The following is a 26,558-nucleotide window of genomic DNA, read 5'->3' on the forward strand; positions in this document are numbered from 1 at the left end:
ACACTGGACAAGGCGTACAGTATAACTACGAGTATTAGTGTGCAAGTTGCTGTAAATAGGCAGGATTGCTAGTGGCTGATACTATGTACTACTACGAGTATGTTCTACGTTCTAGACAAAAAGAGAACCCCCCAAAAGAGACCAAGAACGGGTCAGCCTCTAAACCCAGTTCCAATAATGTACTGTACTCCGTCCTCCGTACGGAGTACTCCATACTTCATCGTTGCCTTGGAGGTGAGAGAGAGAGGAAAGAGATGATCACTCTAGGGGCGTCCATACCTAGCGTGACGGTAATAATGAAGGGTTGGGCGGCAGGGATGAGCATCGGGAGTCTCGGTCTCGCTGATCGGCGTAAGAGGCATGTAAGGCCTGCTGAGCAGCCAACCTGCTGGAACTTGGACACTGGACACTCGAAGGGCGGCTAGCATATTCGTTCAATCAACACCAAGTGCAACCGGCCCCGTGGACCACCCCCCCCGGCCCTAATCCAATCCATTGACTGGCCCGGATTCTGTCCAGCTCCTCCCTCCTCCCTCCTCCCTCCTCTCTCCCTTTAGCGGAATTCTAGGATGAGAGGGCCCCCACTCGTCTCACTGCTCGTAACAATCCGAGCCACCCGCCTTCGGTGGCTGAGAGTCCCGTGAGAAGCGCGCCATGACTGGTTGCTGTCCGTGTGCACCGGATTGCACGCCCATGGTTGGTTCTCTCCCCTAGTCTTTGCCCTCCACACCGAGACTTCTCTCAGTCTTGGTGACCGTCAAATGCCATCATGACACCGTTACCCTACAGGTGACTAATCGCGTACCCCCCGGCGCCATCGCCTGATTGGCCCATTTTCTTGTCATTGACTCGTCTCGTTTGATTTATCTGGGGCGATTTGGAGCCCTTTGGCCCTCGGTTTCCGACCGCGGTCTTTCGTCAAGCCTAGTACGGATACACTGGTCTTTCAACTGATCGCCGTTGCCATTCATGATTATTCCTCTTAGACGACCTCCTAGTTCCGGCTCTAGGGGCTCCTCAAATTTTATTTTTTTCCCTTTTTGCTTTGAACCTTCCGGCCACTCGGACTCTGGTCGGAAACTCGGATGATAGCCCATCTCCACGATACTTCGTAGCGTATATATTGCCTTTTTGCTTTTTTTTGCCTTATCCTGGTCCTCCGTACCGTACTCCGTACTCCGTATAACGGAGTAGCCCCAGGCTAAGATTTCAGGAGAGGTTCCGCGCGGACCAATTTGATAGTTCAGGTCAAGCCTCCCTACAGCACGGACGCGGACGTCTCTGATTCGTTGGCGTATCATGCAACCTCCGGCCTGCGCTGGCGCTGTGAATGAAGCGCCCTGCGAAACCGTCCTTTTGACATTTGCCTCCTGGTTCGTACATTACTCCGTCCTCGAGGCGGGTGGTTGGGGCATTGTTGCACTTGTGATCCTTCCGGGTGTACTCTGTCGATCATCAAAGAATCAAAAAAAGAGGGCATCAGTAAAGATGACCGGGAGAAACTACGTCTTTGATTCCGGGAACAGTCTACTCCGTATACTCCGTCCATAGAACCTCAACGACAACTTGAAGATTCAACTGGATAATTGCCGTGGATCGAGTCCCGATTGGGAAATCAAATAGATTCGACGCGCAGACGCGGAGTGCACGCGCCTCACGGTGATAGGCAATTCCAGTACCATGTCACGAACCACTTTGGTACAGCTGATGCGGGCAAAAGGGACTAAGACTAGGAAAGACTCAAGAGGATGCAGGGTGGGCATCCGTCACGCCACCAGTTCAAAGAACTTGAAACTCGCGTACGAGAAGGACAGGGCTCGCGAGACGATCGAAAGGCCGTGACCCTGGGTCATCTTGGCGGGTGCAAATCACGATTCCGTGATTGTCATCCGCTGAGCTGAAGACTGGATACGGCCCAAAGTCGGCTGGGATGGACTTGGAGCATTGTGATTTGACGAGGGCTGAGGGTTGAGGGGGTCCAAAGGGCAGAAACTCGTCGTCAGTCCTTCCACTTCTCCACTTTTTCCGAGCCACCGCCACGGTGTGGGTTTGCTCGTCCTCGTCTTCGTCTTCGTTTCGGTGTTTCCAGAACCCCAGATGGAGGGCAGAACGCAAGTGGAGCTGGCGAAAAGCGAAAGTGTGAGGCAGACGATCTCTTTCTTCGGTCATCCAGAACATTGGTCACAGTCACAGTCATACAAGCCCACGTCTCGCTTGGGTCTGTTGCATGGGGCTGTATCTTTCCTCTCACCCTTGGTCTCCATCTCCATCTCCGTCTCCGTCTTTTCTCGGTTTTCCTTGGCTCTCTCTCCTCGGGACTTTTCCTTTTTGCCTTTGCCCGATCTACATCCTGACTTGACAATCTTCTCCCCCCTTAACTAAATCAACCCCAGCCCGGGCCAACTAACCTCCCCGTGGACCACTCGCACGTCCTCCCTAGTGGCTTAGTGGGGGCAATCGTAAGAAAAAAAATGGCCCAAGGCCAATGTTCGAAAATGGATCCATCCATCCATCCATTCATCCACCCCCCTCTTACTTCTCTTGTGTGCGCGCGCACGTTGCCACCGACCACTAGCTGTAATCCCGGTTGCGGCACTGCGGAGCTTCGTCGATGGGGAGTCACCGCTGGTGCATGGCACAGGCAAATGAGCAAATAGCACAGAAATTAGAATCCCAAATCCCAACAACCTCCCGAGCAAATTATTGTGCTCCACACGGAGCGTAGTAATGGAGTATTTACCGCCCCCTCTTTTTTTAAACTTGCGTGAGATTTTTGCCGTGTACGGAGTACGGTGCTACCTGCAGCATTCGACTTCGTCACAAGAACGCATCATGGATCAATTGATCTCAAGGATCATATCGGGTGCTTGTATCTAATCCTTGGAATTTGTCTTTTGGTAAAGTGTATATGGAGTTTAAAATACTATTTTTTTTATAAAAAAAAAAGTACGAATATTAATTTATATCATAAAAGAAAAAGAAAAGTGAACTGTCGTCCCATAGCAAAAGCTAGCTAAGCTGATGATCTTGTCTCTCGGTTCACAGACGGGTTCAACTCTCAACTATTGGTGCATGCAGGCTGACCGCGACCACCCACATCGTCGTGATACTCCGTCATCGGCCGTTGCAAGAAACAGCCACCCTCATTGTATGCACGCGGAAGAGTCGCCAATCAAGGAAGTCATCCGAGATCCCTTGTCAATCGTACAGTAGCGAAGGAGTAAGTGTAGTCCACTATCTATGGTCAGCGCGGGCGGACGCGGGCAACTGGTAATATTCTACTACTAACTCCGAGTACAAGTATACTACTTCTTCACCCGATAGGTACTCCATTCAACTGGAGCACCCACCACGGCGTACTCCACAATTGAACTTGCGTGCCGCCAGGTCATGATTGGTGTCGCAACAGAGTTTCTGGTACATGACTACTATCGTATGCCCACAGACCAAATAGTACACAAGTACGCCCTATAGCATGGAAGTATATCATGTCGCCAGCATAATATTGTACATGTTCCAGCCATAAAACAGGTTGGGTCCAACGCAGCAAAGCTGAGGGCTGATCAGCATACCTCCTAACCGGATTACCCCGTGTGTATGTATGTCGTATACTTCCGTAGGACTCCATCTCCGTACATTGGATTTGCTTCTGCTCCAGTTGCTCCGTCATCTGGGCCCAGGTCAATTACACAACGCACAGCAACCCGGGCGGGGCACCGATTCCGTTCAATCGCCCCCGGCATCAATTTCCCTAGACTTTGAGCAGAGGGGTTGTGCCGCTGCCATGGAGTAACCTGTCTCATGCGTCGAGATTTTCTTTGGCCCCGTTCACTTTCACTTTTTCCGGATGCCAGTGCCGACACTGAGCTCGCAATGCCATACGGAGTACGGAGTATGCCTGCTTGATTTCCAAAAGCAAGGCTCCTTGCATCGACCCCTCGTCCTTGCGGCTGGGCACCGAATGCTCGGGAGAACACACAAACTACCGAGACTAACTAAACAAAAAAAAGATATTGGATGCCTGCCGACTGGGTCCCATACATACGCACAGTACACGAGTATGTGTGTGAGGTAGACTAACCGCCGTCGATATCACATCGACCTTTCCACTGTTTCGCCTCGGCATGCGAAATCGCTGGAGCAACGCGACGCGACGCAACACCAATCTAGCATAGATGGGTCTAATGTAATGAATCGGTCAAGGCTGCAGTTTCCTGCGCCAGGAAAATCTACGACATCGGTGGGGTTTTTGTTGACGAGAGGGGGGTGGAAATTTGCGGTTGCGATGGTTGAAATTCCTAGCGTCAATTTTTCTCATTTTCACAAGCCTCATCTACTATTCCCGATTCCTGGCCCTAAAAAAAAAGAGGATCGTTGCCCCTCCTCTTACCCCCTCTTCGAGACAGTCTACGTCTAAGCCCGGGGCGGATGGGCGACCTCGCAGCCCACACCCCCTTTTCGATCACCTCCAGCAGGGGGGCGTGAGAGACGATCAAAGATCAACTGACATGAGTGTGCGTGTTTTCGGAGCGATGATCTTAAGGCGATACACCATGCGACAAAGATGATTTGACTTCTTTTCGTATTTTTGGGGGAGTTGGAAAGTCCTACAGTAGTGAAATTACAAGGAAAGTAGAAAGCCACCCACCTGGCAGGCGCTTTGGGAAGATTCTTTTTTGGGAATGTCTGACTCCACCTGGATCATTCAATCAATCTACTAGCTCATCCTTTCCCACCCTGGCATACTCGAGTCACGAAGAAAAGTGCCAAAGGGCTGGGATGACGGGTCGCAAAGGCAACAAAGACAATCACAATCAGGGGAGAGTCAAGTGCATGCGAGAGGGATTCTAGACATGCCTCAGCCCGGCGCAGGGGCCAAACAGATTGCGCCTCGAATCAAAGGGAAGCGCACGGCGGCACGGATGGATGATTTGATATTACAGTACGAAATACATCCATTATTTTCGAGACTCGATCAATTTGATTTGGAGAGTCTCCTGGCCAGCGCCCCAAGCACCATTTTGCCGTCTCCAGTCTGACACATCCGTCATCGCCTCTGTGTTTGTGTTTGTATGTGTGTACTCCGTACTCCGTACGAGTATTTGCTTTTCATTTGACTTTAGCCTCGGTCTCCTTTGAGTTTCGATGGGCCCTGTACTCCGAAGGAAGTGCTGGAAGCATCAAGAGTATCTGTTTTTTGACCACTCGGGTCTGTCATTTCTAAGCAGTGAACTAACGATATGTCGGCGTATCAATCAAGTGTGTTGGAATTACCGTATACGGTGTGGAGAAGTGGAGGAGCTGCACGACCATTATTACGTAGCCGTGTCTCAGGCCGTCCAAGTCCGTCTAAGATTAGACTCAAGTCAAAAGGCACATGGTGGCCTGGGAGGGACGCGAGTCTAGACACTCGGCTATCATTCATCAATAATCACAATCATTATCACAGTTTGACCATGAACATGCAGCGTGTCTCTCCAGGGTCTGTTTTCTTTTCTTTTCTTTTTTTTGATATATTATTTTTATGATTATCTTCTTCGGGGATGATCATCCCAGCTCCCGGGAGACGCACTACAATCCCGGTCCAGCTACTCTCCGTACTATGGATGGAATAGTCAATCAAAAGCCAAATACTAAATTTCATACCCATAATCCCGAAATTCTATTATTCTGCCTTCCACCTTCTTACCCATGATTCCTACAGCCGATCGTGGTGGAGCAACGCGTGTTCCCAGTGCAGACCGAAGGTCACTTTCCCAGGATCACATTCCCGCCCTCTCCGATTCTCCGTCCACATCCGGTATCGCCGCCACTTTACTCCATGTGTTGTATGGACTCCCTACCTAGTCTGGAGCTTCTAGGACATTGCTGCCGAAGCCGATCGATTCCGCCTATGAAATGGGGAACAAAAAGTATACGAAATACGCCTGGTTCAATGGTTTTGGCGGATGCCAGGTACAATCCCGAGGCTGCTAGTCACATTTTCAACCCAGCGCCGGTCAGTGAAAGAAGATGATTCTGACTGCCTGGGGAATGTTCAGACTAGAGCACATAGTGGGCGGCATCCGGAGTACGGAGTACATGCTCCTGTTCCAACGGCGACGACGTTCCGGACGGGGCAATGGCCGATGGTCGTACTTGGGGTACATACATGGTTTAGACTCGTTGTCGGTGAAGACTAAAGCACAACCGCTCAAAGCTGAGATGGAAACTATACCCCCGACTTAACTGTTCGCTAATAAACTAGAGTGGTCCAGCAAATTGGATTTTCCAGTGGCGGACATAGCCCAAACCTGGAAACGGAAAGGTTAATTATTGCCCGCAGGTGGTATTGGGATTGGGGAAAGCTATGTCACCAGCGCATCGACTTCTTTGAGATCGAGATCGCTGAGATCACTACGATCTTACATAGTTCCAGACGAACAAACAGTTTTCAAGTTTCGATTTCCCGTGCAACGATGAAAACAGCATTTCCATGGAGACGCAACAGATCTCGGAGATGACAACGTGAATAGAAAGAGGAAATTGACCGAAATGTAGTCAAAGTCAAATCCGAACGTATGAGCCTCGAATCAATCAAGCCTCCAACGCGGACTCCAAAGTTCCAGTTCAACTCCCAACTTTGTCTCCAACGCCCCCCAAGCCTCCTACATAGTTTGGGTGTGGTTTCAAACTTCAAACTTTTGCTATTCTGTCCTCATCGGTCGTTTTGAACCCGGGCATAGCGCGTGAATCTTGGCTTACTGAGGGGGTGGCTGACCACCAAATTGTTGGTTCTTTTTTGTTTTATGCTCGTCCCCCGGAGGCGTCTGTTAGTGACGACCGGGATGAGACGCCTGTTCCATGGCAGACTAACGACGCCGGCGTAAACCACCTGGTCAAATGTACTTACTTACTCAATGTGTCAGGGTCAGTTGGTCGTCTTTGAATGCGTCCTCGGCAACCGCGCGTTGCTTTATTGAGATCTCTGGTTTGCCTCTTTGCTGTTCCCGATTGTGATATGGTCATTGGGGCCATTTTTGAATCGACCAAAGCGCTCTTTCCTTTGCTTGTCGGGGGCTGTTACCTCACAATTTGCGACCGGGGCATACGCCGTTTTGGGCTGGGCTTTTGCTCTGTTTCTCTGGCTGGTGGCTACTTTGTGCCTGTTTGGTAGTTGTGGAACGTGTCTGAAGACTGGCTGGCTGGTAGGACCTTTTGAGGCTGAATGAATACATTGCCGATCGCCAGAGAAAAACATCGGATTTGCTTTGTTCTGTTTCCAATAGATGATGTCCTGTCATTCTGATACTTGTTCCTAGAACACATCATACTTACGATTCTCGATATGGTAGCATTGCCCTCGCTACCGACAGCTGTCTCTTGGCCATTGAGCTGGTTCCTATTGCGTAAATACACCGACAGCGAGATTACGACGCATGCTTCACCAAGAACAAGGAACCTGGATCATCGATGCTCGGCTCTTGTAATCTGGTCTGTTTGCCGAGTCGTCTGGCGGAATCAGGCCACGTTGTGCAGCCTACCGTTTTAACACCAGCTTCTTTACCCCGGATCCTGGATAACGATGCTCAATATTGATATCGGCTTCGATGGAGACATCCTCCTTTGGCTTACTTCCTGCCAGGTGTGGTTGTTCATGACAGCTGGCCTACTCCGCAGTGTTTGCGTTCAGGTTGCTTTCAAAGCATCTGATCTAAAGTATGACCATGAACTCGTTAATAAATCGGGGGTTGCGCACAAGAGTCATATGCGCCCGAAAACTCCATCTTTGGCTATTCCATAGTACCATAACATGATTCGTCTACAATAAACAGGCCTCTGCCAGGGCTTGACGGGAGCTCCTGGGTATGTCTAAAAGAAATCCATCTGTGCATCCAAGAAATGACTTACTCAAACCCTTACCTATCTTTGAAAATCGGTACTCCCCAGCCCTGTAAATCTTTGTGTAGACCTTGCTGGGGCCCCTCTAATATTACATCCGTCACACATACACACACACATGCAACCGACAAAGTCCAGCATAGGCGATACAAAAGCAAATTAGCCAAAAGGATTCTCCTTGCTCATCGCAGTTTCGTAAAGAGGGCCTGTCCGACACGGACTTGCCGAAATAATAAAAAACGCGGGGGGGGGGCATCCCCATGCACGATGCAAATTTAACAGGTTTTGGTATACGACTCAGTTCGGCTTAATTCAGAGCAAACTACCGCCTCTCAAACGTTGCCTTGCTTACATGTCTGCACGAGCAAAGGCCTAAATACCGCTCTGTTTGGAACCGGGCTAGGCTACCTCCTCGGTGGATATATGATACATCACAGTGTGGGTGGCATTTGATTACTACTATACATATATGTCTACCTATATAGTATGGGGTCGGCCGACTTTTGCGCTTGTGATAGAGCGGAAACAGTCACGGTGGATTGATGTGTTATGACTCACTTACAACCTAGAGATGCCATAAAGAAAATTCAATCAAAATAATCAGTATTTTTGATTTGTTATGTTTCTATCTTCCAGCTAAGATCCTGCCGGACGGAAGAGAAAGCAGCATATAGAGCCGAGTCAGCAACAGAGCTAAATCTGAGTATAGAGTACAACCATAGAAGCAACGAGAGATCCAAAATTGGAGAGAAAATAAGTCAGAACGCACAAAACGCCTCGCCGAGTAACCCACGTGAAAGTAAACGATCATGAATCCATCCGTCATATCAAATCAAAAGCTCAAAATGCAATCAAGCGCGAAGCTCCCGGGGGAAAAATATCAAAAATCAGAAAGCCCTAGCAAATAACACACGTCATTAGGAAAGAATGGGTATCAAGCTAACCAAAAATCCAAAACACCAGCGCTCGAGTTGAGGAAGCGCCAGTAAGAAAGCAAAATCAAAATTCAATATAACGAAAGAACGTCAAGTCAGGGGCACGAAGTGTTCTTCCAGGCATTCCTTTTCTTGAGGAAGAAAGAAGAAAAGCGGGAGCATTTTATAGCCGCCAAACGGAATCGGACGAGCTGTCTTCGGAGGGTTGAGCGACTTCGCGCAGCCAGGGACATTCCAGAACGTCACGGATGGTCCATCGCTTATTGACATCCATCTCCAGGCAACCTTTGACCAGATCAAGGGCATCACGGCGGTCATAATGCACATTGTCTTCGATCATCTCTCCGAGCATGGCATCTTGATCCCATGTGCCGTTAAGTATATTGGCTTGGATGCGAGGGGTGAATGTGTCTTGGAAGGGACGAGAGCCAACGACCATGGTATAAACGATGACACCAAAGGCCCAGATATCAACTGATGGATGGATCACACCGCCAGTCGACTGAAGCAGCTCAGGTGAAGCATACTCGAGGCTACCAGCAACACTTGTACTCGAGCCAGCAGGGCCCATTTGTTTGGGAGGGGGTCGATCAGCGACCTCATCGTAAGGATCAGGAGAGTCCCCGCCGTTATCAATTGTCATCCATTCGGCCATACCGAAATCACAGAGTACCAAAGTTGAAGATATATTACCATCTTGGTCTGCAATAGGATCAAGCAAGCAATTCTCGAGCTTGATATCTCTATGCACCACTCGGGTATCTTCGTGGAGATAACGAATGGCACATGCGAGTTGGTAAGCATACTTCTTCGCGAGACACGTCTTGATGCCTTGTCGATTCTGGCGAACCAAGTCGAACAATGTACCACCGATGGCAAGCTTGGTGAAGCAGAAAGTAGCGAAGTCGGTTTCATAAACGGCGTCAAGGGTTAGGATGTGGGGATGGCTGAGATATCTCCAGACCCGAACCTCGTGGTCGAATTCCGCTTGCACATCATCATCCTCTTTCTCGGAGCGACCAGTCACATGCTTCTTCACGATCTTGACAGCAAGACGTTTTGGTTCGCCGTACTCTTCCACCTTATAAGCCTCTTTCACAACACTGAAACCGCCGAAGCCGATTTGCTTTCCTAGAACATAATCGGTTCCAACCATCTGGCCCTCGTCGTCTGGTTGTGTGGCTGGCTCTTCCTTGCTAGTGGACCACATCGACAAGAACATGCTCGCCGGTGACTTGCCGCTGGAAAGGGTCGACCGGCGGGAGCTATGCCGCGTGGAGTTCCGCAGACTGCTGCTGCGGTCAACCCCAGAGCTGCGCTTGCTTCCAAAGGGCGTAATGACACCCCCAGACCAGGAGGAGCTGCGATCCTCAGGGGACGTCAGCGACTGGGTGGGCGAAGTGATATAGAGAGGTGATAGCAGCACATCTTTGCCATCGGGCGGTGTATGAACTTCATCGCCTGGGGAGGCCGTTGATACCGATGTCAGAGAGGTCGGTTGATCGAGTTCATTTGTTGTCATCGAGCCATCCTCCGAGGAAACGGAAGGGCGTGAACGGGAAGCCCCGGTGGGGATACCCCGCTCTTCGAAGGACCGCTTAGATTCGCAACCCCAAGCGACAGATTGCGGGCCGGCGGAGCCATCATCGTGAGAAAGCGCGTTCCGGAGACCAGAGGTCCGGGACTCGAACTTTTGCGGGGGGCGGTTCTTGGCGTCGCCTTTCACGAGAGGCTCTTCCAGCGGGCGCTGTATACCAGAGTCCAGGGAGACCGTTGGGTGGAAGGAAATGGAGGGGCGACGCTTTTGCAGGTATGAGTCTTGCAGGTATGAGTCAAGGGGAGAACCTGAAATCTCATCTGGCTTGTGGGGGTATTCGGCGTCATCGGCTGGGCGGCCTTCAGGGCGAGGGACTGAGATGGGAGGTGTTGCAGAATGCAAATCACTTAACACACTGCGGTCTTCATTAGTATCGCGGCGGTGCGCCTTGTAGTCATGAGGTTTGGTGCGTTCGCTCTCGATACCATCGCCACTCTCTGTCGATTTTCCCCTCCCTTGCTCTTCACCGGGCCATCCTGATCTGTTCTCGCGAAAGGATGTTTCAATCCTCAAACTCGCTAACCCGTGCCTCTCCGGATACGCCATGCCCTAGGCAGGAGCGTGGAAGTAAGACGTCGTTTTGGAAAGCGAGCCCTTCGTAGGCTCGCAGTCGGGTTGCGAAAGCACTTCCGACGTTTTTCTTTTGGAGTTTCGAATGATGAAAGTCGGTCGATTTGGATGGGATGGGATGTCTGACGGTGGGGCGATAAGCGTGTTAGGAGTGGGGGCGACACGCTTTTAAAATTCGCGGGGTCGAGTGACGGCGTAGTCGGGCGATGGAAGATATTGAAGTAGGTAAGAGAAATATTGGGAAATGTTGACGTTAAACAGAGAGTAAAGAAGCCAAGTGAGGTCAGAGGGGAAATACTGGACAAGAGATTGGTCAGTCGGACCCAACCGGAGTCCGCTGGGCGTTTTGGGAGGGAAGTCTTGGGGGATTCCGGGAGGATCAGCTGATCGCCCTGTTGCCCTACATTAGTGTACACAGCATGTACTAGTTAGTAGTAGTAGTCTACATAGTCTACGGATCCTAGTACTCCGGGGTACATATAGTGGCAGTGCGAAACATAATTACTCACGTTTAATTGTTCCAAATTCAAATTTCACAAGCTAGTAACCTTGGTCCTTGGAATGTCATCTACTAGTATGATTACCCAAGTACTACATTAATATCGGGTCTCACTGGTGTGGGGATACTAGTACTTACTACTACTAGTAAATCTCCATTGATACTAGTAAAGACCACAAACTCAAGTCAAACTGCCAGTGCTAATTTGGATGTTCTTGAAACCACGACTACCATAGCTTCCTCACTCAGCGCAACGGTGATATTGGTCGACCTCACAGAAAGTGACAGGTGATAATGTCCCGCCAGGCCGCCTCGCTTTAATACCACCAGAATGCCCCTCCGATTCTAAAGCCGGAGCCTGATCAGCTACTCGGTAGTAGAAAGTGACCTTGCCACTACTGCTGTCACGGAAAAATTACTAATAATAATTTTAAAAATGTCTCAAGCCAGTAACTTGCTGGTATCACCAGAGATGAAAAGAGAAAATAACAAAATTGGATAGAAATCCTGCTGCGATGAGCCACTCCAAGCCATTTATACCTTTAACTCGGCATGTTAGGCGTTCCGCCATTGATGTCAAACTAAACCACGGCCGTCAAGCAATTCCGAGCGTGGTTAATATTTTGCAATTAAATTATGGCTCCTTAAGGCGCACTGCAGGTCGGGACTATATATCTCGCACTCATGCGCCCTAACCGGGAGCGGAAATTGGCCAAAGTCCGCCGAGCTTCAATCAAATATCGCTACTAGTATCACTAGTAGTAGTACTAGTCTATGCAACACAAACTTGAATGTAATATATGGCAAATATCATTATGGGATATTCAATAAATAACGAAGTCTAGTGCGTGAATTCCGATGTTTATTGTTCAAGATGATCAACTTGAAGACTTGGGGCTGGAGTGGTAGTACCAAATATGTACTAATAGTACGAGTAGTACTGCATGTTTCAAGGTTTAGGATGCTATCATTATACTACTAGTAACCGGCCGGTGCCGCCTTAGTACTAGTAGTACTATCTACATAGGTATACGTAATAGGTAGCAATAAAGTACTACTACTACTACTACTACTATGGGTATTTAAATCAATCACTGGCATGTGCAAACCTTGGAACACCTGGGCAATCGGAAAATATTCCCGAGTCCACAGATCCAACGTCTACATAAAGTTGATTGGAATGATGGGCGTCACTGCGTCAGATAAACCTCCCGCTTTTCACGGAACAATAACACAGCTTAGGTATCCAGTCAGGGGACAATTTTACGTACGAGACTGATAGAATCGATCTCATTTTAGCTAGTGCGGGTCTAAATTTATTTTTTAGAAGTACTGACTCGGAGGACATACAGTTGGGGATCGGCAATGAATCAAGGGCGTTGTCTCGTTGCATCGAATTGGGAAATACCACAACAACCATGCAACACTAGGCAACTAACCCTAGCAACCATCCAATCTAACCATATTGAACTTTGAATCAAGCCACCACCATTTAGTTGTACTCCAATGTTCTGTAAAAGTGTATACTGACTATAAACGTATGTAACTATGTCATTATACTATGTATAGTGAGGCCCTAAGCCCTAACCCGATCGGGCAACTTTCAGGGGCTTCGCGGGCCCCTGATTAATCACTTAGCCGCGCGCAAGGGGCGCTTGTTTGGGAGCAACCTCCTTTTGGCTTCATGTCTGGGGATACTTGGAGATTCAAACATTCAAACAGTCCTTTCCTTTCTTATTCTGATGTCGCTCTGGCAGTAGTTTCTCTTCTCCGCCTCGCCCTTAGTGCTGCGACTTGAAGTGCAGCCCAGCCACCCCACCTTTGTTGTTTAAGGCGCAGTCTTTCTTTTACGGGCCGATCAGTTCCAGGGACTCCGCGGTGAATCCAAATTACTTTCTCAATCTCGCAGCGCTGGCCACGGGATTTTCTTTTTCGCATACTCTTATCTTTCCGTCCGCTTTACGCCAAATAGCGCTGGTTCAACGATCCCTCCTTCCCTCGACTTCTTTTGTGTCACTCGCGTCTCCGCCTCCTCACCGCCGATCCCACGTTCATTGCATCTTGCACCATGACGAGGCCTCAGATTATACGCGCTGGTATGTTTTTTCGTCGGAGCTATATCCGCCTTATGAACCTGCGCTTGATTGCAACTTCCCATGCTGACCCCGACTACCCTAGATACACTGGACCTCCAAGACCATGATGCACCGTCTGCGAAGGATCACACAAAACAACCCGAAGCACCAGCTCCTCTAGGGGGCGGCCGGCCTGCCCCCCACCAAGAATCGTCGATTCGTCATGCGGAAGAGGATTCGAAAGCGGAGATAATGGGTGGACCGGGAGCGGGTGGACATGGGCTGTATGAAGATGGGGACGATACGGAGGATGATGATATGGGATCAAATGGACATTACGATCATGAAGACGGCGATTTGGCCGATGGCGAAAGCGACGATCTTCTTGATGATGATCTAATGGATAAAATCTCCAGTTCTCCCTCGATTGATGATGGTAAGGTCCTCGGGAGTGGTCACTATGCGGGGAGCCTGAGACTAACTGCAAGCAGAGGATATTGACTTCGAATTTGTCTACGCTCTTCACAATTTTGTCGCAACTGTTGATGGACAGGCGAATGCCTCAAAGGGAGACACCATGGTTCTTCTGGATGATAGCAACAGCTATTGGTGGCTGGTTCGCGTGGTCAAAGATGGAAGCATTGGTAGGCCCAGAGCTCTTGAAAACCCCTTGAACAACACTGACATCAATCAGGTTACCTCCCGGCGGAGCACATTGAAACACCTACCGAGAGGCTCGCCCGATTAAACAAGCACCGTAATGTCGATGTATGTCTCAATGCCCTATCCGTCAATTGGACCCGCTCTAACATTAGCAGCTCTCGGCGACCATGCTTGGTGATAATTCCGAAAAGTCTAAGAATCCTTTGAAAAAGGCGATGCGCCGACGGAATGCGAAGACTGTTAACTTCGCACCCCGACATACATCGAAGCCTCAGACGTTGAGTACTCATCGGACGACGATTCCGAGCATGGCGACTTCTTCAATGATGACGAAACCGTTGAATCGGAAGAAGGGGACGCCCAGGAACAGACTGAAGATATTGTGGTGGAACCCCTCAGACCCAAAGCGCAGAAGGAAAAGCCTGCAGAGCAGGCAGAGGAGGCGGAACTACAAGAGAAACAAGAGCCGGAGCGTTCGATTTCGGACCCCCAACGCTCCAGCGAGGAATTCTTCGACCCAGAAGGTAAGCAATTAACTGGCGGCCCTCGCCATTCGAACGAGAACGGAATCCTAACTTTGATCTATTACCAGAACCCACCGTCAGTAGATCCAGAAATGGTACTGTACGGAACACGGACTCCTTCTTCAAGGACGACACTGCCGAACCGAAGAAAATATCTCTTACACCTAACTTGCTGCGCGATGAGGCCAACAACAAGAACAACAATAATGGTCTGGCTGAGTGGAAAGAGGTAGGTTGTCACCAAACCCCCAATTATAAGATAATATCTAACATCTGTGAAGCCCCGTGGAAGTATGGAAAGTATCGAGAGTAAATTGTCTTCTCAGGATAAGGTGAAAGAAGAGAAGAAACGCAAAGACAAGAAGTCGGGAATGCTCAGTGGACTGTTCAAGAGGAAAGACAAGAAGGGCAAATCAATCGACGATTATGAAGAGGCCGAAAGGTCTCCAGCAGAGTCGAATTTCCGAGCCTCGCCGCAACCGAAGACCTCATCCGAGTCCCTTTCGCCGGAACAAAGACCATCCAAGTCTCAGAAACAAGCCACCAACAAACTACAAAAGCAACCCCCAGCGACAATGTCACCAACGAGAGTCGAGGGTCAATTTGCGACAGAGGCGGCCAAGGATGCGAGCCAATCCGGGCAGTCTATCCGTCGCGTGGCATCGGAGGAATCGGGCAACATGGAATCCAGCCGAGGAATGGTGACATCCCCTGTCAGCCAGCCCAGCCAGCCCAGCCCTTCAAAGGAATCGTTTGCAACTGCCGAATCCAGAGAACAACTGGTTTCTCCGATCGAACGATCGTCCAGCGAAGGACAATGGCGAGGAACATACGAACCCAAGACGACAGTGCAGCCTTCCGTGGTCTCACCACCACAAAAGTTGATGCCAAGAGTGGTCACCGACTACGATCGAGCGATGGGCGTGGAGTCCCCCGTCGATGTTTCTCCTGTGGGAGAGCATATTCCCATCGCCGCCCCGGGGTTGACGGCAGATGCCGGACCATGGACGCACTCCACGTCTCCATTCTCACCTCCGTCGTCTCCTGAAGTCGACGTGAATGACCTGAAGAGTAGCGAGGCTGCCCCAGGTTCTGTGGACACATTTTCAGATACCCCGACCTGGAGTGACGCTAGCTTACGAACCTACATGGACGATGAAAATGACATTCGCGACCTATTCATTATTGTCCACGACAAGTCCAATATTCCCCCGGCTGGGACTGATCATCCGGTTACTGGTCGCCTTTTCAAGGAAGAGAGCAAACGTCTAAAAGAGATGAACAATCAACTCGACGAGATGCTTGTAAACTGGATGTCCCAGCGAGCGAGGAACAACAGCCTGCGAAATGCGCAGAGCCCCACCGCTTGATTCGTCTAATGTATATCAATCTTTCTCTACCAATGTATCTGTGGATATATTCATGGGCCTGTCGAGTTGTCCTGGAATGACCAGGAAATTGTGCTGGGCACATCAGCTCCGACTGGCCTTGTTACATTCTTTTTCTTCTTCAACTTCTCTTTTCTTCATGCAACCCCAATACACCCGATTACTCCTTTGGTCGCATTTATCCCCCCCCCCCCCTCCGCCAATCGACGCAATTTTGACGACCTGCCTTGTTTCGTTCCATTACTGAGAAGCGACCTGTGATTCCTAGTTGATCAACAGTCAGCACATTCTTTGCCTTGGATTCCTTTTTGTGCATTTGATTTTCTGATTTTCGCCGGAATACCCCGAGTCATCCGAGTCATACTTGTTTTGCTTTCTCTCCTTTCCCTTCATAGTTCATCTTCTTGACGATGACGTATCCCAATACCATGTTGTCTTTCCGTCTTCAATCATGCACCGACATTTCCAGTAGCCAGAATCAAGCGTAGTAGAATGAGGGGCATGACCCCCTCATTAGACGCCTGGTGCAGAATCCCTGCAATTCTGATTGGAGGTAAGCGCATGCCAAAGTTCCTGCACAGCAAAAGGGTCGTGCGGGCAGGTCAGCCGCACGCATGATGTTATGCCTCCCGCCTGACAGTCACTGACAATTTACTTAGTATAAGACATTCTATCTCTCTCTCTCTCTCTATCTCTCTTTCTACCGTCTCGAAACGCCTTTCATTTCTCTCACATTTACCTCGCAGCTATGGCGGACCCCTACAACCCCTACACTTCATACCCAACGCCTACTCCCGGTGGGGTCAGTTACTACCCCCCAGCCCCGGAGGAGCAATCTCACCAGCAAGGCGCATATCCGCACCAGCAGCCCCCATACAGCAATGTCGAGTATGGTGGTGTGGCATCGCCAGACCAAAACTACAATTATGCTCCGCAGTCGAGTCAATACCACCTTCAGCCGGAAGGATGCCAGAGCAATGCGCCCAACAGAAGTTACACGCCGGTAGGACAACCAGATCATCTCGGTCCGGTCAGCGCTCCAGGGATGCCAGCTCAGGGCAGTGGAAAGGTCCCCGAGAATGCGGGATACTAGTACGTCAACGAAGTGTGAGAGTTGCATAGCACCAGCAACAGAAAGCTGACTCGTTTAAAGCGATGGCCACCCAGCCGATGAACCGAGATACACACCATCACACAGCCCGCGCCCACCCCCGGTGTACGTGTCGGAGGCAGATAATACCCGACCTCACGACAAGGAGAGTCGGGACTCAAACCGGGGTGCAGAAGATCTCGAGGGCGACCGTGGATTTGGAGGATCTCTTGCTGGTGGAGCCGCGGGTTATTACTTCGGACATAAGAAAGAGCATGGTCTTCTGGGTGCGATTGGCGGGGCGATCATCGGAAACTTACTTGAAGACAAGACGAAGAAGCATGAGAGGCCCCCCTCGCCATCCGTATCGTCGCATGCTAGCCATCATAGTCACCACGGTCACCACAGTCACCACAGTCACCATGGAAGTGATCATGGAAGTCATCACGGCAGTCATCATAGCAGTCACCTCAGTCACATCGGTCACCTTGGACATGAGCACCACCACCATAGTCACCACCGACATAGTCGGAGTCGAAGCCATTCACGACACCGTGACGAAGACGATTACTGAATATGCGTTCAGGATTTTATGACATAGAGGCGACGATGATTTGATTTGAGATGATGGATGGCTTTTGATTCTTCCTTGTTGTGTGACTGATGCAAGACCAAGTATCGATGCCAGTGGCGTGTTAGCATATTCTTTCCCAGCCAGAATGATGGTTGCGGTGCTTTTCCCTTTCTTTTTATTCAATCTCGAGGTTCATTATGAAGAGCTCCTTATGATGAACGAGACTGACGTGATCATGAATTTTACGGCTGATTCCATTATTTTATTATTATGCTATTTCGCCTTTTGCCTTTGAAATTACACAACTACTACAGTGGCGTTGCAAAAGTTTGAAACCCCATATCGCCATCCTTACTAATTGCCTTCTGATGGGTAACAAGGGGTTTCAAACCTTTGCAACACCATTGTACGAGTACTCCGTATGTTTGGAGGCTATGCCAAATTTAACAACGAAAACCATTCTCTTCACGGAGAGCCAAAGAGTTGTTTACTCAATACTCCGTACTCCGTACTGTCCCTTCGCATCCGTGTTTATTGGTTTCTTTTTGTTAGATCGTTGGCTAACAGAACCCAAGGTTAGGGCTCACCAAGGTTACGAGATGGACCCTTCAGTCTAAGACTTGGCAACTGGCTGGACCCTTAAAAATTATTCAGGAACGACTTGGCGAAATTAAATGCGGACCAATTGAGGCATAAAAAATCTGTAGGTTTCGTATTCAAGCTCGAAACGACAACACACCTCGTATCTGTTCCCACTCGACCCGCATTTGAACCTGTCGATCAGGGTCTTTCCTCGCCGCCTTGGATCCGTAAATAGACTGGTTATAGTGAAAGAAATCATGGGCTATGAAAAGCGAGGTTAACAAGTCTTCAGGGATAATTGGGAGACGGTTCAAAGGGGTAATGGGCACGCTGGGCCCATGATGAGATTCCTGACGGAAGCAGCCTGAAAACTTTATCTGAGCTTCAACCATAAGATCCACACCTCTCACGATCAACACGAGTAGCGTGCCTCCAATAACTCTCGGCTTCTAGGTAACGGTCCCATCTAGCTCGAAGCCCCTTTTTATCTTCAGCGGGAATACGAGGCACAGCCGAAGCCCTTTCTGCCCGCTGGTCCCATTCCGGGAGAAACTGACGAGCCGGCGTCCCCAATCGCCTCATTCTCTGACACTGACCCCGTTCTGCTCACGGTGATCTGGGGTCTCCGATTGGATTCATCAAGGAAGAAGGCTTGGACCCTACATCTCGGAGGAGTTCCATCTCGGTTACCCCACTAGAGGATTTGCTGGAGGGCTTGTTTAGCCTTGGTTTTGGGTTTAGTGGATCGATACGAGAGAGCCATATTATGATTCTTCGCGTGGAGGCTGATATTTGTTAAGGGGTGGGCCATTGCGGCTGAAGGGGCCGAAGAAGGGACGTTGAAGACCCTTAAATTGGAGCTGATGCCCTGATCGAGAGGTGGTGATTTGAGTCTTGACTTCCTTCCGTCCATATCCTTCTCGAACTTCTTCATTTTCTGCATATATCTTTTTTACTTCGAGTTGACTAGTACAACTAGTCTTACGCATACTCGCACTATATTATATCACCGATCTTTTAATCCAACAAGAATATGCATTCTACGAAGACTCTGGCTCTGCTGTGCCTCTCGGCCTCTGTTCTGGCTACTGCCGAGCTGGAGAAGAAGCAGTATGGCGACTCCTCCGATGACTACTACAACAGTCTCATGGGTGATCTCAATAGCCTGTAAGAAGGCCTTTCTGACTTTGGACATCTCGATACGGTCTAACATAAAGAAACAGAGCCTCCGAGACCGATTATCTTAACTACCTCACGGGCTCGGACTATAGCGACCTCTACAAAGACTTGCCCACCAACTACCTGAGCGACTACTCTGACTACCTGAGCGACTCCACCCTGAGCGACTATGGGCTGACGGACTACCCCAGTGCGACGAACCTGGGTGGGGGTGACAGTCTCAACACTGGCAGTGCCAGTGAGACGACCGCCAATAGTCACGACATGCCTACTATGACGACGGGCCCTTCGATTACAGGACTCGCAGATGCACCCCCGGCCTCGATCCAGTCTGTGCTCATCACAGCGATTCCGGAATCCTATCTGTCCCAACTGGGCAACCCATCCGCGCGGTCGTCCATCTTCAGCGAGATCGCAGACGGCCACTACCCGCAGTGGTATGCGGATCTTCCTAGCAGCGTCAAGAGTTGGGTTTCCGACCACTACGAGCCCACTGGAGGGTCTGGTCATGGAGGTCATGGAAATTCGGCCCCGGCGACCGGAGTCATGGCGTCCGGGGTGGCGGCTGCTGCGGGTGTGTTGGCCCTGGCAGTGTTGCTGTAGATCAAACCGTGAGAATGCGGGGTTGAAGAGAGATTAGACCAATATAATAATCAATTCTTATTGCTGCACACATATCAACGGATCGGAAAACAGTCACACACAAATGGGATGAAGTAAGGAGAACCACAGGATCGCCTCCGCGGGCCAAACCGGACTCCACCGGGGTCCACCGAGGATGATATCGGAGAGTTATGATTGGCTGAGGATTCAGTGTTTATCGAATGAGTCAGCGGGGAGATAAGAGCAGGGAGTACTCCGTACCCTACGTATGTCTTGGTTGCCCTAAGTCGGGGCAATGTTCAGCTGAGCCCGAGGGGTGACTATGACTGCGTGACCTCTTTCTCATTCTCCTCCTCTTCTTCTTTATTCCCCTTCACTCCTAGACTTAGACTCACTCTCGATCTCTACACCATTTCCTCGTCCTTGCTGTCTCTTTCTTTCCTTCTGAACCGCCCTGCCTCGAGTCTCGCGATCCGAAATCCTTCTCCCCACCTTATCGCTTCCCCGGATTCGGCTGCATCCTCACCTTACCAACTCACTTGATATCCGAGCCCACCACGGCCACCACGAGTTCTCCTTGGCTATTTCTCCTAAAATATGCCTCCACCGCTTTTATACAACCTTGTTGCTGGGTCTCTTCCAGACCACTGTGAACCCTCGTCGCCTCTTCTGACCGCTATCTCCTCACATCTCCACATCTGCCTCCCCACTCCTCTCGCGCTGATCTCCTCCGTTCTCGGCACCCTCAGCATTGTGTCATGGCTCTTCGCCCAGCTACCCCAAATATTCAAGAACTACCAGCTCCAATCCACATCCGGTCTATCCATATTCTTCCTCGTCATCTGGTGCTTCGGTGATGTGAGCAATCTGGTCGGTGCCCTCTTCACCCGCCAGGCCGGCTGGCAAGTCGTCGTCGCCAGTTACTATGTCTGTGTCGATGTCGCGCTAGTCGTTCAGTTCTTTTGGTACACCCACTATAAAGCCCGGCGGTACGACAGCTACCGCGAATTACCACACTCGCACGATTCGTCCGATCCCACTGGCCGGCTGCTACAGGGGGTGCCCCTGCCGGACAACGATGGAACCCAGCAGTCGCAATCATCGGGACCAGTCAACATGGACGTCTCAAAGAAATCCGAGGTGACAGACGCGGGCGTGCAGACCGGATCAACTCTCAACTCAACAGTCAATCCCACTGCATCCTATTCGAATGAGAAGATAAATTCCTCCCGCCGGTCGAACCGGGTCAGAAGCAGCGCCTCCAGCCCTCCATTCGCACTACCCCGCACTATGCTCATTGCCTCGTTGCTTTGTGCTGTCCTAGCCAATGCCAGTCCTACCGGCACAAGCCCGTCCCCTCACCCGCCCATTTCCCACGCCCCCCGTGAAACAATCGTCGAGATCGTGGGCCGCATCTTCTCCTGGATGTCAACCCTCCTCTACCTGGGCTCACGCCCACCCCAACTCATCAAGAACTACCGCCGCAAGAGCACAGAAGGTCTTTCCCCGCTTCTCTTCATGGCTGCTTTCAGCGGCAACTTGTTCTATTCCTCCTCTTTGCTCACCAACCCCAACGCCTGGTATGACTTTGCGCCGTACGGCGGTGGCGGCTGGGCCGATGACCACGGTAATGATCGATGGGAGTGGATTGGACGGAGTCTGCCCTTCTTCCTGGGTGCATTTGGCGTTCTATTCTTGGATGGATTCATGGGCGTACAGTTCTTGATGTACGGTCCACAAGACGACGAGGATGACGAGAGCTATATCGGTTCCGAGGACGGAGACCCCAAGCGCGGCCGCAGTAAGTGGCGTCGCGTGCGTGGATGGATGCGCGGATGGATTCCTTCGACATCGCCGGAGCGTGATCAGCGTACGCGCTCGCGGGAGGGCCAGGCCTTGCTTGCACATGACCAAGGACGATACGGGACTGTTTGATAGAGTCACTTATCTACCCGGATATACATTTAAACCCTATGTTTTTCTTACAGGGTCCGACCAACTGCCTTCGTTAGAGCGAGGGTGGTTATGATACATTAACGACATTACGACTTTTCATTGGACTCATTCTCGCATTGGGCACTTGTTTTTGATTTTGATCTCCCATATTGGATGGGGAATGACTCTGCCCTTGCTTTGCATTTTGATTCTTGTTTCCCCTCTGGATTCCCTTCTCGGGCGTTTTTGATTTTTACTATACCATGGCGTGGAGCGAGCGGGAGGTTGCAGGTCGGATATAGAGTTTGAGGTTGAGATAGCTTACTATTGTCTTGCACTTTTGGATTATTTCTGTATATATGACATGTATATTCATCAAGTGAAACCATTGTTACTCTTATTATTTGTTCCAGTAGATGCCAAGGCCGGAGAGGCAGTCACCCTAAAGCCCTGAAGGTCCATCCCGAGACGGGAATAGCTATTAGTACTAGTACCAGTAGTACCTCGGTACTGAGCAAGTCTATCAACCTTGGGACCGCAGACTATCTGCTAGCTTTGTACATAGTACAATGTGTATTATTGCGTAATATCTGTTCTGAGAAGCAAGCTCGTAAGTTTTATTGATCATAATACGTGTACTCGCTTTTGAGTGTAGAAAAAGACACCAAAAAACTTGCAAAAAAATAAGCACTATAATGTTTCAGAAGAAGAAAGTCATACGGTAAAAATGGTAAGCGAGAGTTTTTCTATACTTGGATAATGTACTCAAGAATCAAGATAGCCCCTCAAGAACCTCAGCCTGTCGAGTAGCCCAATACTTCCTTCTTTCATACCAGTTTCTGTCCACTGGAAATGGGTAATCGTATTTGTCTGGATTTTTATAAACCCACTCAACCCAGGCAGGGTAGATTGAACTTGGCGGCATTGCATGTCCATCTGTAGCTTCTACCAAGGTCCAGTACTGGTCTTTCTCTTCCTCGGCGCGAGTGATATTCAGCATTCTCGTGATGCCATGCGATAACAAGGTGTCAGATGTCAATGGAACTTGTTCAGAAAGATACATTGAATAGGGGTCACACGATCTCCAGTATTCCTCGCGTCTAAAGGGCTTGTCTGGAGTCCGAAAGTGAGGGAGCAAAGTGAGCCAGCTCTCTTCAATCGAATTCTTGTCTGGGCTGGTGGCTGGATCTTTCATTTTCTTTTCTAGAAGTTCCACAAACTCTTTTTCTTCGTCGATAATTTCATCGATTTCTGCATCATCCAGGGGTTCATTGGGGCGACTGGGCTCTCTATTGCAGCAGACATGGCTCATGTCAGCTACTTCAAATTCGTGTACTCGTTTTATCTCAAACAGTGCCTTTTGTGCGACTGGCTGTCCTTGGATATCAATCAGCATAAGTAAGCATTCCATAATCCATATATATGCTATTGATTGTCCATGGAGGCGAAGCAATTGACGAACTGGGGGGCATCCGTCAGGAGCACAAGGGCAACGACACTTGTCGTGAATCGAAGTAGCTGCACCGTGATGAAGAAGTTTTGCTATGGTGGCAAGATCATTTGACATTGACTCGTGGTAAAAGGATTTGAGAGTTGCAGTAGTTCCGCCAACTGAAGTTGGAACTCGATGAAATTCTTCTTTTGCAAATGCTTTTTGCAAAGCAGTTTCACCTCTGTTGTTCTGATGGTTGACACTGCAGCCTTGCGTTAGAGGATGTCCGACAAGCTCACTACCATCTGGAATGAGATCCATGAGAGCAGTTTCGCCTTCATTATTCCGGTGGTCAATTTGCTGAAACCCTGCATTGAAAACGCAATCTATCCACTTTGAATCTTTAGCATAATGCAGTAAGGTGTTGCCGTTTTCGAATAGAATATTCCTGTCTACTCCTAGACTGAACATCCTTTCAAGAAACTCGGGCGATCTTCCCCAGTAAGCTCGCCGCCACCAACGAGACATATCTGAATGACCCGGCACCCTTTCCATGAGATGATGTAGTTCAATTTTCAGGAATGCACTAGAGAAGTGTGCAGTTGTGCGGAAAAATGCAAAAACTTTCTTTGCGACGTCCCAGTGATCCCAAAATAAAGCCCAGTGCAGAAATCTGAGATGCCCGTCTTTCAATGGATCCGCTCCTGCCCTGAGAAGTTGAATCACGGAATCAGTGTACCCATAGGCTGCCGCATAATCTAGAGGGCTGTTACCACAGAAGTCGGCTTCATTAATATCTGCGACATCGAACTTGGAATATGTCTGCAATAGCGTCGAAAGCACATCTGGCCGTAATATAGCGACGTGAATCGCTGTTTGGCCGAGACAATTTTTCCCCTGAAGACACTGTGGATGTTCCAAAAGATTCAAAATTTCGGGTTTAGTTCCACAAAGAATACTGTCCATTAGTGGAGTTTGGCCCCAAACTCCTGAGTGCAAATATTAGACACAAGGGTCTACATTCCCGAGAAAATCATCGAGACTTACCATAAGAGTTCTTGGAGCATTCCACAAGAAATTTGAGGAGGAAAGGCTTACCTTCGCCGTCGCAGTTGTAGGACCGAGAATAGCAAAATCCACGTGGGAGGAGGCTTGGTGCAGTGCAAGTTCTCCAAGGTTTCCAAGGTTTCCAACGTGCAGTATCGGTAGTATCTATAGAGCAATCATATCCTGAGGCGAATAGTTCTTTCAGTAGTTCCAAATGTATTCCAGTTTCGCTCCATTCAGCAACAAGCGATAGAATCCTACATCCACAGAGTTGTTAATAACGGAATCCGAAAGGCAACCCCGACTGAAGGAATCATTGACTTGCGGTATTTTGGTTCTGATTGGCGCACTACATTCGCACAAAATTCTTACAAACCGAAGGACTAAATGTGGATTGCCGTGATTTGAAAGCTTTAGCAGTCTCTGTATCTCTGTTAATAGATAGTACTCCATACAACGAATGTCTTAACATACCTCGAGCCATGTCGCTCCATCGGGGAAAATATCCCACGGAGAGACAGTCCCCACTTGAAATAATCTGAGCAGGTTGCCACATGATGTTTGAATGTCAAGCTTCTCTTTGGAACATTTGAATACCAACTGAAACCCAGGCGACGTATTCTTGACCAGCTGTTGAAAATGAAGGCTAGGACTGATAGAGAAACCATAATTGCCCCACGAGAGATCTAAGTCTGCCTGGAAAGCCCAAAGCAAGCCAAACCTGGTGAGTCCCACAAAGTATGATATTCGGCGTTGCTTGGTCCGTTTGTAGTATTTGGCGAGACTTTTAGAACCCGCACATTGCGTGTTGTTTCCCGTAGATATGCTCTCGGAGTCTACCACAAGTGCCCCCATCGTAACAGAGTCTATCCCCGTAGCTGGCTTCAAGAAGGATATATTCTCGATTTCCTTCAGCACTAGCTTAGTGTTTGCCATAGTGTGAGTTGAAGTAACGGAGTTTTGATAAAGGAGCAGCATCTTGATATAGCCGGAGACTTTTGAGAAGATGCATTCCAATGCTTTTTCGTCCTTCAGACTGAGAATTGCCTTGCAAGTCTTTGTCAACTTAGAATCACCCTGTTCAGGTGTCAACTTTGTCATGAGGTCGTCAAGCGCATTCATTTGTGAAAAGCATTCGTCGATTAAAATCTTCAGCGCGGATGAAGTTTGCGGATTAAAGTGGCCGAAGTCGATATGAAACTGGATCCGACGTAATGCGTCGATGAAGAGAGGCAGGTGGATTGCGATATCTCGTAGGTTCTCTGGAGCTTCATCGACACGGTGAATGTATTGATTGACTCGGTCAAATACTTTTGTACTGAAGTCTACCAGCTCGATGACGGATGCAACGGCGCCTACCACGGTCAAGGCTTCTGTCATATTGACGGCGCCTGTCGAGTGAGGAAGATCTCTTTGCACTCCTCCTTCTTCTTCTCCTTTTCCGATATGAGTCTTGAATGGTATCGAGGCCAAGGGAATTATGAGTTTTGGTGGTTTGAAGGGATAAATAAAACGGAAGATGTCGACGACGCCGTCGATGCCTAATCTCTCGGTTTCAATGGGGCTGAGTGCAAGGCGGGGTTGGAACTGCACGATACGCTACATTCGATCGGCGCGAAGCAGCATCCAATGAACACATCGATTGCAGGTCTGCCATCATACTAGTACATAAAGCTATCCTTCCAAGGTTTATTTGACAGGCGACCAGTATTACTTCAAGTTTGCTCACACAAAGATTCTGTTCAAACCTTGTGAACTGGAAAGGTTGAAAACCTGAGTATGTACGTACAGCTACTAAATAAACCCGTATGATAGTAGTATATTGACATTCAACGAATCATCTAATTATAAACAAGTACTTCAAGAAGGAAACGGCGTCAACGGGGAGCAACCCGCCAAAAACCAGACCAACCCTAAGGGCAGCCAAGTAGAAAGTAATGTGTACATGTGGTTCCCATGCTAGGATACTCGCCCAGCCCCAGTC

At 49.4% G+C, this 26,558-nt stretch overlaps 8 protein-coding genes across 8 annotated transcripts; 4 read left to right on the top strand and 4 right to left on the bottom strand.

Annotated features, from left to right (window-relative positions):
* Positions 1-1,779: 1,779 nt before the first annotated feature.
* N7509_007127 (uncharacterized protein) lies at positions 1,780-2,178 on the bottom strand (the record flags this gene model as incomplete). The annotated part of the gene is made up of 1 exon (XM_056631764.1): positions 1,780-2,178. One exon carries the CDS (start codon positions 2,176-2,178, stop codon positions 1,780-1,782), a length of 399 nt encoding a protein of 132 aa, XP_056487315.1.
* Positions 2,179-8,979: 6,801 nt separating this feature from the next.
* On the bottom strand, positions 8,980-10,959 carry N7509_007128 (serine/threonine-protein kinase; the record flags this gene model as incomplete). The annotated part of the gene is made up of 1 exon (XM_056631765.1): positions 8,980-10,959. The coding sequence occupies one exon, from the start codon at positions 10,957-10,959 to the stop codon at positions 8,980-8,982; it is 1,980 nt and encodes a 659-aa protein (XP_056487316.1).
* A 2,591-nt stretch (positions 10,960-13,550) lies between these two features.
* On the top strand, positions 13,551-16,114 carry N7509_007129 (SH3 domain-containing protein; the record flags this gene model as incomplete). The annotated part of the gene is made up of 8 exons (XM_056631766.1): positions 13,551-13,578; positions 13,661-13,993; positions 14,049-14,201; positions 14,252-14,325; positions 14,376-14,459; positions 14,504-14,744; positions 14,813-14,973; positions 15,026-16,114. 8 exons carry the CDS (start codon positions 13,551-13,553, stop codon positions 16,112-16,114), a joined length of 2,163 nt encoding a protein of 720 aa, XP_056487317.1.
* Positions 16,115-16,880: 766 nt separating this feature from the next.
* N7509_007130 (uncharacterized protein) lies at positions 16,881-17,796 on the top strand (the record flags this gene model as incomplete). Its single annotated transcript, XM_056631767.1, has 2 exons — positions 16,881-17,224; positions 17,286-17,796. 2 exons carry the CDS (start codon positions 16,881-16,883, stop codon positions 17,794-17,796), a joined length of 855 nt encoding a protein of 284 aa, XP_056487318.1.
* Positions 17,797-19,411: 1,615 nt separating this feature from the next.
* N7509_007131 (uncharacterized protein) lies at positions 19,412-20,160 on the top strand (the record flags this gene model as incomplete). Its single annotated transcript, XM_056631768.1, has 2 exons — positions 19,412-19,545; positions 19,602-20,160. 2 exons carry the CDS (start codon positions 19,412-19,414, stop codon positions 20,158-20,160), a joined length of 693 nt encoding a protein of 230 aa, XP_056487319.1.
* Positions 20,161-20,757: 597 nt separating this feature from the next.
* N7509_007132 (PQ-loop repeat-containing protein) lies at positions 20,758-22,095 on the top strand (the record flags this gene model as incomplete). Its single annotated transcript, XM_056631769.1, has 1 exon — positions 20,758-22,095. One exon carries the CDS (start codon positions 20,758-20,760, stop codon positions 22,093-22,095), a length of 1,338 nt encoding a protein of 445 aa, XP_056487320.1.
* A 772-nt stretch (positions 22,096-22,867) lies between these two features.
* N7509_007133 (ankyrin repeat domain-containing protein) lies at positions 22,868-24,493 on the bottom strand (the record flags this gene model as incomplete). Its single annotated transcript, XM_056631770.1, has 1 exon — positions 22,868-24,493. One exon carries the CDS (start codon positions 24,491-24,493, stop codon positions 22,868-22,870), a length of 1,626 nt encoding a protein of 541 aa, XP_056487321.1.
* A 546-nt stretch (positions 24,494-25,039) lies between these two features.
* On the bottom strand, positions 25,040-25,954 carry N7509_007134 (uncharacterized protein; the record flags this gene model as incomplete). Its single annotated transcript, XM_056631771.1, has 1 exon — positions 25,040-25,954. The coding sequence occupies one exon, from the start codon at positions 25,952-25,954 to the stop codon at positions 25,040-25,042; it is 915 nt and encodes a 304-aa protein (XP_056487322.1).
* Between the last annotated feature and the right edge of the window lie 604 nt (positions 25,955-26,558).

Source organism: Penicillium cosmopolitanum (assembly GCF_028827165.1).
Source record: "Penicillium cosmopolitanum strain IBT 29677 chromosome Unknown utg000008l:1.0-4398992.0:1.0-4402845.0, whole genome shotgun sequence".
Lineage (NCBI taxonomy): Eukaryota > Fungi > Ascomycota > Eurotiomycetes > Eurotiales > Aspergillaceae > Penicillium > Penicillium cosmopolitanum.